This window comes from Pinus tabuliformis, chromosome 2_2, assembly GCF_031772625.1.
Source record: "Pinus tabuliformis cultivar Carrire ecotype Pingquan chromosome 2_2, CPIR1, whole genome shotgun sequence".
Taxonomy (NCBI): domain Eukaryota; kingdom Viridiplantae; phylum Streptophyta; class Pinopsida; order Pinales; family Pinaceae; genus Pinus; species Pinus tabuliformis.
In genome coordinates this window covers 1,056,727,980-1,056,744,732 of record NC_142300.1, presented here as the reverse complement: position 1 = coordinate 1,056,744,732, position 16,753 = coordinate 1,056,727,980, and the positions used below count along the sequence as shown (strand labels likewise).

Below are 16,753 nucleotides of genomic sequence, written 5' to 3'. Positions count from 1 at the left end.
GAAGCCTTCCTTTTGAATGCTCGATGCAGGGCCTACTTGAAAATGCCTAAGAAAGCCATCAAGGAACTCTTGAATAGATGAGATGCTCCTAGGTTCGTGATTTTGCAACCATGAGTTATGACCATAGAGAGAACTAAAAAATAACAACATAAGGACATCCTGGTGGACCACTTTCTCCTTTGAAGTATGTGCATTAAATCTTTCCACATGGTTAATTGTAGAGCTTGGGTCACCATCAAACACGAGTATCACACGTACCATCCTTCCCATGACATGATTGGGGTGCCCAGGGACGCTAGCAATGTCCAAAGCGGAAAAATCATCAAAGAAAGACACACTACTTTGGGTATACATGTAAATTTTGTAGGAGTTGCCAGGGTGATTTTAAAGATGCCTAGAAAAATGCTAGCTTCACCCTACAAGCATCGACCTTAAAGTTCAAGAACTATGGCTTCATTCTTCCAATGGAGTCGCCAATAATGATATGTCAATGTGTCGTATGGGGAACAAAACATACATTTCGTGTCCCCGACAATGGCGCAAAAATGTTACCGCTCAAATTAGCAGGGGTCCTAGAGTGAATCCTAAAGGGGCAACTGCTAGGACAAGTGAAACAATAGAGACTTAGCCTACGATCACCTTAGCTAAGGCTCCCTACTCTTTACTGACTTTCACCGATGGGAGAAGACCCAGTATGGCCAATGGGAAGAGACGTAATATGAGGACTCACTTACAAAGAATATATCAATGCAATGGATAAGAAGTGATTCCAATCACCATTTCGAAGGAGAAACTCAAAATTAGGGCTTGATTGCTTTGTAAGCAAGGTGTAGGGTTTTTCTAAGAAAGGTTGATGAGGATTTGAGGGTTAGGTTTAGGGAGTATGTCATGCAATGGAGCTTCCTATTCCTCAAAATCCTTATGGAACTTGGATTCCTAAGTGATCCTTGAAAAGTTAGATTTGATAGGAAACGGGAGGGTTCAACAACCAATGATGAATTTGACCTAATCAGGGAAGAGAAGGGGATCAAAGAAAAAAATTCAATGAAAGGTGGCACAATGATCCCTATGAGGTAACTAGCTTCAGGAAAACGAAGGGAAAGAATTGGTCTTTGAGCTAGGGCTTGCAATAGCTCAAGATCCCACCGTCGGAATCTCATGAAATTTGGAGGGCTTCTTGAGGGAAAACAACGCAATTGTGGACCAAAAATCAAAGTATTTGGATGGCTAGATTGTGTGATATTCGATGCCCTAGGTGACCTATGGGGCTAGACCTAGAAAGAAGATGAGAAGATGAAGAAAATTAAGTTTTAGGGTGATCACCTATGGTAGACCAGTGCCTAATCCTATGGGGAGATTGGAGTCAAGAATGATTATGGGTTCAGATTTGATTTTCTTGGTCAAGGAGGCCTTAAAGGCAACTTCACTTAGCACTAGGGTAAAGGAGAGCAGCTTCAAAGACTTTATGCTTCGTTTTGCAAAATAGATGGCTTATCAAGATAAATTTCAACCATGAAATATCCCTAGGAACATTCACTCATCATACATGGCCCATACATGAAGCATCACTATCTGGAAACAAAATTTCCACAACTTCGCAATAATAGATGCAGCAAATTAGCCCTAGAATAGCGAAATCCTAGAGACAATGTATGTGACAAAAATAGAGCAAAGAATAGCATTAAAATTGCACTTACATGTATTAGAGCATATCCAACCATCAAAAAATTGTCAAACGAGAAGCTCCAAGATGAGAAAATTATCCAAATGTCAAAATTCATTCCATGCTCCAAAATTTCGTCCACCAAGAAGGATAGTGAAGTTCTCTAAAGAGATACAAGTCCAACCAAGTGATGATCCTAAAATGAATTCACGTCGCTTGTATTTCTAATGAGTTTGATTTAGCTACTTAGGCCTACATTAGCCCCTACGAACAAATAATGTGCAAAATAACTAACTTTTGGAGACAAACCCACCAAACTAGCTCATAAACAAAAGAATAAGCCTCTCAAGAGGTCGAATAATGAATAGTGCATGTCGTTGGGCTTTAGAGGAGGCCTAATGGATTCCATATGTGCCATAATGTGTAGTTGAATTCCCACAAGCAGTGGACAAGGGGTTATCCCCTTGTAATAACCTGTGGTGCTCCAAATGACATGTGGGGGCACACAAGTGTCATCATGGGTCTCCAAACAAATCGAAGATGTCTGTAGATCGTCTGTAAGGGCTAGAATGATGGTGTAGGTGACGCCACATCATCGTGCAAGTCCTAGATCATCTGTTAAGTGTATGGTGAAACTTTGGGGCCAGTTGAGCATGATGGATCAGGTGCATCTTCCTTGTCCAATAAGTGAACCACGAGCAATCTCTGAATAGCTGTGGAGATCCATGGAGTGTTCTCTGCTATTATGGAGGCCCATGGCTCTCTACACACACCCTACATGTGCCAATGTAGCCCTCTAGGTTCAGGACCCTGTATAGGGAGACCAAACGCAAATGGAAACCACCTACAATCCTGGATATGATCTAATTCGTCCCCGTGCCTTCCAACACAGTCATTGAAGAAATCAAGTAAAAGAGTTTATAAACCATGGATAACAAGTGAACACTTCATAATGACATGCCCTTCCATAGTGGGCTTTGGCATGTGCTAATATCTCCCAACTCCAAATAGGGTTAACCAAGCATCTTATTAGGTGGTTTCTACCTCTAAAGGGGGTGGTATGTCCATGGTACATCCTTCAAATCATGGTGGCATGTGGCATAATGATGGAATGGAGTAGGAAATGAAAGGGGGCAACTTGAATCACATGCCATGGTACAAGGGTAGCTAATAAAAGGGAAGCCCACACTTGGGCAAAAAATGTGTAGGAGAGAGAAATCGTGGTGCATGAGTTACCCCGGCCTTGAATATTCCACCCTTCTCCATGTCTGTTGCCTTTTTATGATTTTATTTGGTTAACTACGTGGGGATCTAGGTAATGAGAGCATGATTCGTAAAGTATAGCAGTCGATACCCCTTATAAGGTGGGACAATTCATCGCCCACTAAGGGTTGGGACAATCATGGTTTCCTTAATGATAAAGGAGGCTCATCAAGGGCCATGTAGGAACCAGGGTGATGGCCATGGAATGGGATAGAGCTCATGTCATGACTTTTGTCCACATGCTAAATGCTTTTATCCCAACCATCTTTTGCATTTTGTGGTACAATTTCCTGTTGAATGTGGCCAATTATGCTTTTTCTTTTTCTTTTAGCTGCATCAACCTCCGAGCATCATTCCAGGCCCGACCAAAGATGTGGGGCAAGGGGAGGGGGTGGCTGACCCTATGTGGACCCAGTGGAGGAATGTGGACCCAGGTGGGAGGAGAGATGATTGGGGGTGTAATGAGCAGAAGGGGAGTAATATATGTGAATCGAGGAGCAGGACCACGCAACCAAAATTAGGGTTTCCCATGTAGTACCATCCCTAAAACCTATGTTGCACAAAACTTCTAGGAACTCGACGTTTCGGGCCATACCCGTACCCGAAACTCTGAAACTTGGCTAAAACCTGGCCAAAACTCCACCATCATGTAATCATCTATGATAGTTAATATAGATTTGTTTTTCTTTCTAAATTGTCATCTATGGGTCTTTTTCCCTTTTTCTTGCAAAGATAATTTGTTATTCACTTATTTATTTATATATATCTTTTTATATATACATATATGACGTTCTGACTGATGTTTCGACCGACATTTCCAGTTTTGGGAGGTGACGTTTCTAAATGTACTCGTTTTGGAAACTCTGAAACGTTTCAGCGTTTCGTGCAACTTAGCCTAAAACCAATAGGTCAGTAAAAGAGATCCCATGAGACTAGGGTGCAAGGTTAACATCCCAAAAAAGACCTAGGGAACAAGGGCACAGACCTAGACCACTCTTTCCGCCGAATGCCCCCATTAATCCATGCCCAAAGTTTCCATGATAAATAAACTAGAATACTTAATTACCAAATAACAAGGCACACCTTTAGGTTTGGGAGGCCCACCTTCAAACATACAATCATGAAAGATGGGTGAGGGACCACATGGCTAGCTCAGGTGGTGGAGAAACAACACATCAAGCTAGTTGGTGGCTACAAGGGGCTATTGGCTACAAGCTAAGGACCATCATGGAGAAAAAATTCTCTTAGAGATATCACCCACAAAATGGTGGGTAACAAGCCTCTCCACCCATCAATCTGCACTTAGATACTAGGCCTCGGCACAGGCCTTGATGCCACTTGCCTAGGAAACACATATTTGATTGCATTAATTCCATCAGCTCCTTCCTTCATGTGATTAGCAGATCTGATTACAAGTTATTGTCGCACTGATAGTGACTAGACAGCACCGCAGTCACTCTGACTTGTCTTACACCAACAGCTTCATGATACTCAGCGTTAACACAACATTCAGTTCTAGGATTTCGCAACGATCCAATTATCTAGCTCCACAGTTTCAAAACACATTTGCACGGTACTCGCTTCACACATCTTAAGGCTCAACAATCAGTTGATTGTATAAATACAATCAAAGTAAACAGCTCCTCCTCACAACACTTTGCTCCACAGGGTCCACTGCATAACACTTCACGTGGCATCACGTTCACAAAACAACTTTACGCACTTGCTCACTCCATTTCTTCGTGCAATCACACATAGCTCGAAACGGCCTTCAACACTTCGTAGATCCCATGCCCTTTGATTTTAAATTTGAGAAACCATTGCTCCCTTTACACAACGAATGACACAATAATATCTCGCACAATCTCACAAATTTGACTTGTGCCTAAAGGCCCAGACTAGCTCTGATACCAAGTGATGTACTAGAGCACGCAATGGAAACAAAAGCACAAACTTTCACAAAGCAACGAACATTGAAAGCGTGTTGTAATTCCTCCTTAAGGGAATTTCTATTAATTAAATCATTCCCCAAATGTTATATTCAGTGTACAAATGGTCCATTTTTACCATAACAAATGCATCATAATTAGCTAATTAGTTTTAACTATTTCCTCAACTATCTCCAATAATATCTCCCTAACCATCTCTTATCATCTCTCCACAATATCTCCATGATTCTCTCAACAATTGTTCATCCCTACTTTCACTCATATTTCTTCGAACCTCATTCCTAAGTAAACTTCTAGAATTAGAATTAATCTACATTAGCACATTTTCATCATATTATTCATTAAACATTACAAATAGGAATTATTCTTAAATAAGAATTTTCCATTAAACTAATATTTTCTTCATCTTTACCTTTATCATCCCTTCTCTTCAACTTCAGTTTTGCCCGATCGTTAGTCTTCTTCGTTCTTTGTTCTCAATCTTCCCTCATCTTGTATCTACAACATAAACATTGTTGAAGTCCATATAGAAGAATCTCCATCCACCAACATACATGGGTTGTTGGCGGCCCTATCCACCAATTCTCTAAAAAAAACCCTTCTCATACATCGTTCATCTTTGTTACTAGAAACGGGACAGTAGCCACCGTTCCTGGAAAAAGAAATGCACTAGAAACGAAATGGGATGGAAAACGCCATTTTCTACATCTATTCTTGTCTTCATTGTCAACACTCAAAAAATTATCTTTCATTTCCTGTCTAGGAGGTGGCTTGGGTTGCATATCTTCAACAATGCACAATGTATAATGACGATCTGAGCAATTACGCTAATACTCCCAGACAAGGAATCTACAATGCTCTCGAAAGCACATCGTTTCATTGTAGATGCCACTTCAACTTGCAATTTGGACCAAAGCTTATTGACAATCGAGATAGACACAGAAGGATTTGTGGCATTGCCCGTTACATTAATGTATTTTCCATTATCTCCCATTTGTTTGATGAAATTATAGTTTTCATAACATAAATAGCATAAATCAAGCCAAACTCTACATCCAACGCCAATCCCACAAAGCTTTTTAATGTTAGAAATTACCGATTTGGAACAATTGTTACATTGGTCCACTGTTGTATCTCCCCTACATTGGAGCACGCTATATATTCGGCCCGGCGTCTGACCATACCAATGTTTTAAAACTCCAACTCCAACTCAGTATCGACTCGTCCGCTCGATTTCAATGACTCGGTCATTGTAAAAAATACGTTAAATATTTATTTTTTTTATTAAAAAAACATAATTTTAAAGATTTTCATTCATGTTTCCAAACGCACAGCATTAGAATATAGATAGAAGACAACATATTATCAAAGTAGGCTCATGAATATATCCATTATAACAAAATGGCACCCAGTGCACTGTCCAATACATACATGATAATGATATAGAGATCAAAACAAAAACACATAACCAAGGAGGCTAGAAATGGCCTCTACAACAAAAGTAAATTATGACCAGTACTACTGGCTACTGCTAGAGGAGCCAACATCATCTGGCTCAACCTCTGGATCAGAGTCAGACAGGGAAGCCCATGGCTCCTCCTCATCATCATCTCCAACTGCAACTGTAGAAGTGGTAGCACTAGCAGGTTGTGCAGCAGCTGCAAGCTGAGATAGATGAGATATGCGCTTCTGTCGTGGCTGAGCAGAGGAAGCGCCTGCAATTGGAGGACTTGGGGCTGGCCCTGAGGCTGGTACAAGTGGATCTGCATTCAACTAAACATTATGTTTGAGTGATGCCACTGTCTGTAAATCATAATCAATATCCTCATCAGAATCAAACTCTGCTGGATGACTCTCCACTACCCAATCTGATGTTGAATCAATGTCTTCCAACACAATGGGATCTGAATCAGGGCTTTTGTTCAGCAATTGGTTGCGTCTGAGCCGGAAGCTGTATTGGACATAGACTAGATCATTTAATGGTTTTTTATCCAAACGGTTTCTTTTCTTCGTGTGAATCCTCTCAAAGACAGACCAATTGCGCTCACACCTAGTAGCACTACAAGTTTGACTCAAAATACGAATTGCAAACTTTTGCAATTCAGGACAATGGCTACCAAAAGCCTCCCACCATTGTGCTGCAAAAAACATGAGTGTAATGAGTTAGCTCAACAAAATTACAAATTATATCCAACTTTCAAATTATAAACGATTTAACAAAATAAGTATTAAGAATTTGAAAATTGAAATATTTGTTTACCTGGCTCATCTACTTCCCTTGCAATCTTTGCTAGGTTCTTCCCAAAGGTACCTGTGGTTTTGCTGGAGGTTGTGACCTGTCGATGTATCTCCAACTGATCACACTCCAATGGGATCATGCGATCAATGCAGTCAATCAATCCATCTCTAATCTCCCCCTTCAAAGCTCTTGTCGCCAGAGCTTTATAATGATACCGTGGTTTCAAAAAATACCCAGCTGCATGTATAGGGCAATGGAGTTGATTGTTCCATCTTTCATCAATGATTGCCCAAATGGGCCCATACTTAGCCACTTTATCCTTGTATGCCCTCTTTATTTGCTCCTATTCTTGATCCATAGCGTCATAAATGAAGCCCATAGCCAATCTTTCCCCATCCACCAACTGCAACACCTTAACCAGTGGCTAAGCAACCTTCACAATCTTTGTTGCCTTTCTCCAAAATATTTCTTCATTAACTTTGTTTTTCAATTCTCTGCCATCCTATTTGTGAGACCATTGGCATTGATTCCATTCATCAGTGGAAAATATCTTTTGCGAGTTTCTATGTTGTGAAAGCATAGATTGCAATGTCAAAAAATGAGTAGCAAATCTAGTGATGGCAGGCCTAATAATATCCCTGCCCCCTGTGTGTCTCCTCATAAGGATCAAAATCCATGAATGATTATAGATAAATTTTGTTATGATTTTGGCATGATCTACGATGTTTTTGACCCAATCTAATTTGCCAATATCCTCAAGCATGATGTCTATGCAATGTGCAGCACATGGGGTCCAAAAGATGGTTTTGTGTTTTTCCTCTAATAGTTTACCAGCAAGAAAATAGTTAGAGGCATTATCTGTGATGACTTGATCAACATTAGCCACCCCCACCTCCTCAACAACCTCATCCAATAGCTGAAACAAAAATTGTCCATCTTTTACCTTATCAAATGCATCAACTGATTTCAGAAACATGGTTCCCTGTAGGTAGAAGATAAGAAAGTTTATGATGGTACGGTTCCTTTGATCAATCCATCCATCTAACATGATGGTACATCCTGTTCTTGCCCATGAGTCCTTGAAATCTTTCAAATACTCATTAATGGAGGCAATTTCTTGCTGCAAACGATACCCCCTTATCTCATGCATAGTAGGGCCTTTGAATCTTTTTCCAGCAGCATGTATGGCATCAAACATAGGCTCATAATATGGTGAACGAGAAGCATTAAAGGGAATATCAGCATCATACCACCATCTATATATGTTATCACACGCAGTCTCCCTCAATTCTTTCTTCCAATGGTCATCTAAAGTGGGCTGCTAAGTTCTAATGTAGGTTTTAACCCCGTATAGAAATTACCTGCATACGATTCTAGAACACAGAAAATAAACAATGCGAGAGCATAACACATAAAACACATATACACAGAGATTTTCCTCTGGATCCCAAAACCGGGAGTACCAGCTTGATTTTTCATTTTGTTCCTTTCAATGTTATAATACATATTTATACATGCCGAAGCATCCAATACCATGGACCGAAAAACATCGCGTCCAAATCCATGGACCGAAAACCATCGTGTCCAAAACCATGTGCGAAAAATCATGCACAAAACCATAGGTAGGTCCGCCCAACCTAACATAGAGTCCAAAACCAAAATTTTCCCCCTCAAACCACCTGTGACCCCCCCCCCCCTCGCGCTACGCAATCGGTGCAATGAAGAGGGGGCTCCGCCCCCCCCTTTAACCCCCGGTTAACTACGTGGGCTAGTCATGGAAAGAATATAACACAACCCAACATTCTCCCACTTGTTGCTTTCTTTCCATAGGGGGCCACAAGAGAGCTTAGTCATTTATCCAGCCCTGCAATGCCCATTGTTTCTCTGCACCAAGAGAACTTCTCAGAGCTCACAGATTTTGTCAATGCATCTGTAGTATTCTTCAAAGTGTCCACCTTTACTAGCAACACCATTTTGTCTTCTATCATATCCCTCACAAAGTGATACTGAACATCAATGTGCTTTGTCTTTGAATGATATGAAGGGTTCTTTGCCAAGAAAATTGCACTTTGGTTGTCACAGTCTATTCTTATAGCTCCCTTTACTAACCCCATACTTGAACACAATATCTGCAACCAAATTGCTTCCTTGCTTGCATGAGTGGCTGCCATGTATTCTACCTCTGTAGTTGATAGTGCCACTACAGATTGTTTCTTACTCATCCAACTGACTACACCTCCAAATAGGTTAAACACATAACCACTTGTAAATCTTCTCTGATCTAGATCTCCAGCCCAGTTTGCATCAACAAAGCCACAAATATCCAACACTCTGTCCAATCCTAGTCTTCCTTGGTAGCACAAACCATAATCACTAGTGCCACGCAAATACCTGAAAAACCGCTTCACTGTTGTCCAGTGCTCCTTCCTTGGTTTTGACATAACCCTGCTCAATACTCCCACTGCATGTGCAATGTCTGGTCTAGTACAGACCATCGCATACATCAGGCTACCGACTGCACTTGCATATGGAACACGGGACATGTCCTCTTCCTCTTCTTGTTTCTTGGAACACTTTTCAACAGATAACTTTACACCTACAGGAATAGGAACCTTCACTAGTTTACTATCTTGCATATTAAACCTCTGCAATATTGTCTCGACATACTTCCTCTTGTTTAACCAGAGCTTCCTCTTTGTCCGATCTCTTTTAATTTGCATGCCCAAAATATAGTTTGCAGCACCAAGATCTTTCATGTCGAATTTGGAGGACAAATGGGTCTTCAAATCCTGGATAATTTCTTTGTCATTTCCAACGAGCAACATATCACCCACATACAAGACCAGATAAATAACACAGTCACTAATTAATTTAAAATACACACAGTGATCTGCTTTGCTTCTGGTGAAGCCAAGTCCCCGTATAAATGTATCAAATTTCCGATGCCACATCCTTGGTGACTGTTTTAACTCATACAAAGACTTCTTTAACTTACATACCAGTTCTTTCTGACCCTTCACCGCAAAGCCTTCAAGTTGCTTCATGTAGATCTCCTCTTCCAGATCCCCGTGAAGAAATGTTGTCTTCACATCCATCTGTTCTACCTCAAAATCAAAAGCAGCAGCAACAGATAAAAGTAATCTAATAGAAGTTACCTTGGCAACAAGAGAAAAAATATCACCAAAATCAATTCCTGGCACCTGGGAATAACCTTTTTCTACCAACCGATCTTTGTATTTCTCCACCTTTCCTTCTGCATTTGTCTTCTTCTTGAACACCCATTTGCTTCCAATGGGTTTCCTTCCAACCAACAACTCCACCAAATCCCAAGCCTTATTTTTGTGCAAAGATGCCATTTCATTAACCATGGCCTCCTTCAAGAGTTTTCCATCCTCTGAATCTACTGCTTCCTTCACAATTCTGGGATCCATCATCAGTAATAGATAAAGCAAAATTTGAATAGAAAGAATATGGACTATACCTTTCTGGCTGTCTTCTTTCTTGAATTGATCTTCTCACACACGGAGTTTGTGGCTCTTCATCTTCTGATCTCTCCTCTACTGTAGAGTCTGATTCTTCTTCCTTTAGCTCAAACTCTATCTTCTCAGGTTCCTTTGGTTGGACTTCATGTTTAATAAAATCGTTCACCTCTCTGAACACCACATCTTGGTTGTACACAACCTTCCTTGTTACTGGGTTCCAAAGCTTATAACCCTTTAAAACATCCTTATACCCAATAAAGATGCACTTTTCAGATTTACTATCCAACTTGGTTCGTTTCTTCTTTGTAACATGTACATATGCATCACATCCAAATATTCTCAGATGTGAAAAAGAGGGTTTCTTACCAGTCCATACCTCTTGTGGAGTCGTATCCTCCAACGCTGATGAAGGTGATCTGTTGACCAGGTAACATGTTGTCTCCACCGCCTCTACCCAGAATTCCTGTCCTAATCCGGCACCACTGAGCATGCTTCTTGCCCTTTCCATCAACGTCTTGTTCATTCTTTCTGCAACTCCATTTTGTTCAGGTGTGTATGGAGTAGTCTTCTGCCATGATATACCACACTCTTACAGAATTCTTCAAATTCCTTACTGCAAAACTCTCCATCGTTATCTGTCCTCAGCACCTTTATCTTCTTCTCTGTCTGGTTTTCCACCGGAGCCTTAAATTCTTAAACATGTCAAAGACTTCAGATTTCTTCTTAAGAAAATATATCCATGTATTCCTTGAGAATTCATCTATAAATAATACATAGTACACAGATTTACCTAGTCATGGAACCTTCACAGGTCCAAACACATCACTGTGCACAAGCTCTAATATCTATTTTGCCCTCTTACCACCAGAGGGGAAACTCACCTGATTCTGCTTCCCAAATACACAATTTTCACAGAAATCAAAATCCACAGAGCTATTACTCATACCTTTTACTATACATTTACCATGAAGTATTCGAAGGCCCTTCTCTCCAATATTTCCAAGCCTTTGATGCCACAACATGGTCTTCTCTCCAGAGACCACTAGATTTTCTGCTCCACTTTCAGGAACCACAAAACTATTGCACTCATCAACAACAGTGCTACCTTGCAGCTTGCACAGAGTTCCAATCCGAACTCCCCGCATCAATACTAGTGCTCCCTGAACCATTTTGCAGGTATCCTTCTCGAACACTGTTTTTACACGTGCATCATCTAGCTTGCTTACAGAAATCAGATTTCTGGCCAATCCAGGAATATGCAGAACACCCGAAAGTGCTCTAACCCTTCCACCTTGCAACTTCAACTTTACTTTTCCACGACCAACAATTCTAGAGTTCCCGTCGTCCCCCAAGAAGACATTACCACCATCGTATTTCTCATACTCGCAGAACCACTCCCTATGGAGAGTGAAGTGAAAGGATGCACTTGAGTCAATCAACCATGCCTCATGATCTACATGTGTACTTGAAGAAGCCAAATACACATCCCCACCTTTATCTGAGGTGGTTTTCACCTTTACAGTCCCTTTTGTAGTGCCCTTCCTTTCCGCATTTCCAGCACACCACCTTTACAGATTTTCCTGGAGATTTAGATCTCCCTCTAGATTTAGATCTCCCACTCGATGACTTATTTTTGTTTCTGTTCTGTGACCATCCTCGTACAGAAAAGGCATCACCATTCTGGCTCTCCATATTTTTCCGTCTCATCTCCTCTGTCAGTAAGGATGAGGCTATTTCATCAAACTGCAAAGCAGTTGCATTGCTACCTATTGCAATAACCAAACTATCCCACGAATCTGGTAGAGAACACAACAAACTAATGCACTTATCTTCATCTGAAATTTTGATATCAACAAAGGATAACTGACTTACCACAGTATTAAACGCATTCAGATGCTCTGTCACCGAGTCTCCATCTTTCATCCTCAAGTTATACAGCTTTTTCCGTAAGAACAATTTATTCACCAGAAACTTAGATTGGTACAAAGTCTCTAACTTGTCCCACAAAGCCTTCGTCGTAGCTTCCCCTGATACATTCAACAATACTGAATTAGAGACACAATTGTATTGTGCTCTTTGCCTTTCGATCTAACTTCTTCCATTCTCCATCGGACACTCTCGTTGGTTTAGTACTCGGATCTACCGCGATCCACTCATCTTCATCCACCCACAGAACCTCCATCTTGAGTTTTCACAACTCAAAACTCTGACCATTAAATTTCTCAATCTCTATCTTTCCACTGCTCGCCATCTTCTTTCACCACCAGAATCGATCTCGCAGATCTCCCACTGAACAGGGTCTACCATAGGCCCGAGCGAAACCCCTCAGCAGCAAAGGCATCCCCTTGAAGCCAAAACAGCTCTGACACCAAATGTAGGTTTTAACCTCGTATAAAAATTACCTGCATACGATTCTAGAACACAGAAAATAAACAATGCGAGAGAATAACACATAAAACACATATACATAGATATTTTCCCCTGGATCCCAAAACGGGACTTCCAGCTTGATTTTTCATTTTCTTCCTTTCAATGTTACAATACATATTTATACATGCCGAAGCATCCAATACCATGGATCGAAAACCATCGCGTCCAAAACCATAGACCGAAAACCATCGCGTCCAAAACCATGTGCGAAAAATCATGCACAAAACCATAGGTAGGTCCGCCCAACCTAACATAGGGTCCAAAACCAAAATTTTCTAAGGCGCTGCCTCGAACCCCATAGAGTGGGGTTACCTGCACCCTTCAAACCCCCTGTGACTCCCCCTGCTACGCAATCGGCGCAACGAAGGGGAGGCTCCGCCCCCTTCTAACCCCCCAATTAACTACGTGGGCTAGTCGTGGAAAAAATATAACACAACCCAACAATGATGGTACATCCTGTTCTTGCCCATGAGTCCTTGAAATCTTTCAAATACTCATTAATGGAGGCAATTTCTTTCTGCAAACGATACCCCCTTATCTCATGCATAGTAGGGCCTTTGAAAACTTTTCCAGCAGCATATACGGCATCAAACATAGGCTCATAATATGGTGAACGAGAAGCATCAAAGGGGATATCAGCATCATACCACCATTTATATATGTAATCACAAGCAGTCTCCCTCAATTCTTTCTTCCAATGGTCATCTAAAAAGGGCTGCAAAGTTCTACTAACTTGAGGACCATGTGCATCTGATGGAGAGGAGAGTGTGGCTGTAAATAACTTTTGATATTCATATCACCCTTCTTTTTCATTTTACCCTTACCCTTTTCTTGAATAGACTCAAAAGAGGGAGGAACATATCGGAAGGGGTTAGATGCATCAGTACAAGGGATAGAAGAAGAACCCTCAAAATCAAAATGGGGGTTGGTAGCCATCATTTTTTGTATACTCCTCTTCCTCCCAATTTCAGCTTCTAATTCTTTTTGCCTAGCCTTTTCTTTTTTAAACTTCTTAAAGTTAGCTAACAAATCCTTCCTAATCTCCCCAATTTCTGGTGATTCACATGGAGTAATTTGGCCTCTAATCCCTGCCAAGTGTTGTTTCAGCCTATTAATGCCCCTAGGACCTTCCTTAATTTTTCTATGGCAAAATTTGCAATGCATTTGACTATCAACCATTTCAACATATGCCCAAGCAGCATCTTTCATTCTAGGTGCCATTTTTTCAATTGGAAATGAAAGGAAAAATTCTGAAAATGAAAAAAAACAAAAAATAGCATTGCTTCAATGTTCATTTCTTTCACAAAAAACATTTTTTTCAATTTCCAGATTTGCACAAAAAAATAAATAAGCAAAAACAGATTTTTACAAGTGAAAAAAAAATACCTCTAGGCACAAAGTACCTCCTCAAGGTTGCTCCAACAAACCAACTCCTCAATGTTGCTCCAATGGCTACCCAAGAAGCTCCTCACTCCTGCTACAATGCTTGCCCAAGACCCCTCACTGCTGCTCCAAAAACAAACTCCACAACTCCTCACAAACTCTCACTCAAATTCAATGAGATGGTTGTGAGGAAATGAGAGGGGTTGGGTGGGTTTTATAGGGTTTAAGAGAGGGGAATGGACCCCAAAGAACCCAAAGGCAGATTACATTGGGCTTTGGGGTCCCCAAAAAGCAAATTTCAAAAAAAAATTGCGCTGAAGTGACTTTACCGGCCGCTGTTATCGAGCCAGTCAAGTCGTTAGCCAACTCGGTCGGCTCGGTAACAACCTGGCCGACCAGTCCGGTTCAAAGGCCAAGTTAACCCGGTAGCCCAATAACTCCGACCAACTCGGCCGAGTCAGTTTTGAAATGGCCGTTTTTAAAAACACTAGGCCATACACACTAGTGTTGAACCCGGTTTGCGGCATGTGTTGAACAAGATTATTGAAGACCGTCCTCAGATTGCTCTCAAATTTACTGCTAATCATAACAAGGGTTCAATGCCTTGTATATGTATAATATAGATATAAATACAAAGTCATGGTTGAATGCACAGTAACTGGTTAAGTTATTGGTGTATGGGCAAAACACTGTGTTGGAAATGGCCCTGTGTGGCAAATTTTGGCCGCAACTTGTGCTGAGTGGTTAGGACCGCGCACAAGCATAGCGGTATATGTATATATATACATGCAACCTAATACACTATGGTTAAATCATAAATGTGATTATTACAATTTCAGCTATGTAAATGAATGGTTTGTTTTATGTTTACCTTATTTTTCTTATTTTTCTCTCTCTTAGTCTCTTGAATGCAAAACCTCGTTATCGTTTCTGTTTCATTTCCAAACTCCGTTTCATCTCGTTATCGTTTCTGTTTCATTTCCAAACTCCGTTTCTCATCCCGTTGTCGTTTCTGTTTCATTTCCCGTTTCTGGTAACATAGTCGTTCATCAACCATTTTTTCCATCATCTGCAATAATTGTACCTGTTACTACCCTGCACATTATCATCATCATCATTTTCTTGGGTTTATGGCTTACCCAAAGCCCCGCTGTCAATGCTCCTGCATCAGTTCTTTCTGATTGCGGTCTCTGCCCACCCAAATGGCATGATGGCATGACAAAGAGGAATGATATCAGTGCAAGTCGCACCTAATTTCGACCAGGAGAACCCGTGTTTTTCGGTGCAGCCCTGACCTTGGAAGTGTTTCTCGAAGCAATTTCCAAAAAATAAACTTTCGTTTCTTGGACTGTATGATATACATAACCAATCTATTTTCGAATCTTGGACATTGGAAGCTATAACGAAATCATCAGACTAGCGCAATCAATGTAGAGAATTTGTGTAAGGCTTTTATAGATTAAGAAGACTTATCATGCTATGGTTTTCTAAAGCATAATATGAATAACTAGGAATTACTCAATCTGAGAATGATAAGAAAACATTTAAGGCGAAAATGTCATTTACGACTATCATATAATGCCTATAATTTGAACAAATTCAGGAAAACTCTAAAACAAAAATCAATGGAAATTATGTCCAAGCTTAGTATTTGAATTGGAAAAAATGAGGAAATCTGATACCTAACGCAAGGCGACGCTTGGCTGGAGGTCGGAGACGCCAACGCATTTGGAGAAGGCATCTGTCAAGCACTCTCAGAGCCTCCTCAACTTCCCCTCTCTGTACGTTCTCCATCGCCATTGAATTCCGAGGTTTCACGGGGTTTAGGGTTTATCTATTACTACAAATTCTAAACTAGTGCGAGGGTAGTAAATAATTGTACTGCACAAATTTTATTCACTCTTTGCATATTTGAAAATGAATATTTTCCCGTTAGTGTTTGCGGGCTGCTCTTCGCAGGCGCAATACAAACATGTCACTAAAAGATCTGCAAACCGAGAGGGAATAACAAGAAGCCATTATTGACATTGTCGCTGGGTTGAATGGAAAATAAGTTTGTGATGTGTTTCATTTTCCATTATTGACATAGTTGATGGAGTTGAATGGAAAATAAGTTTGTGATGAGTTTTATTGTATATTAATTATTATTTAATTATATTTTAAAGAAAGAAATTATTTTAACGCTTACTAAGTTAAAGATAGCTTATGGAACAGATAGATTGTTCTTCATCTCCTTGATGTATTTGGTCATTTTTTTGTTAAGCTTCACAATAAATGTTATGCTCTTAACCTGCAAAATAATACCCAGATACAGAATATGCGAAGAAAAAATACCCAGAACACA

At 40.5% G+C, this 16,753-nt stretch overlaps 1 protein-coding gene across 4 annotated transcripts in view; it reads right to left on the bottom strand.

Annotated features, from left to right (window-relative positions):
• LOC149197036 (uncharacterized) overlaps positions 1-16,494 on the bottom strand; it is a 224,831-nt gene extending 208,337 nt beyond the window's left edge. For all 4 annotated transcript variants that reach the window (XM_089405728.1, XM_089405727.1, XM_089405730.1 and 1 more), the window contains exon 1: positions 16,092-16,494. In XM_089405728.1, coding sequence (XP_089261854.1) covers positions 16,092-16,209 — 118 coding nt within the window. In that variant the 5' untranslated portion in view covers positions 16,210-16,494. The remainder of the gene's footprint in view (positions 1-16,091) is intronic.
• Between the last annotated feature and the right edge of the window lie 259 nt (positions 16,495-16,753).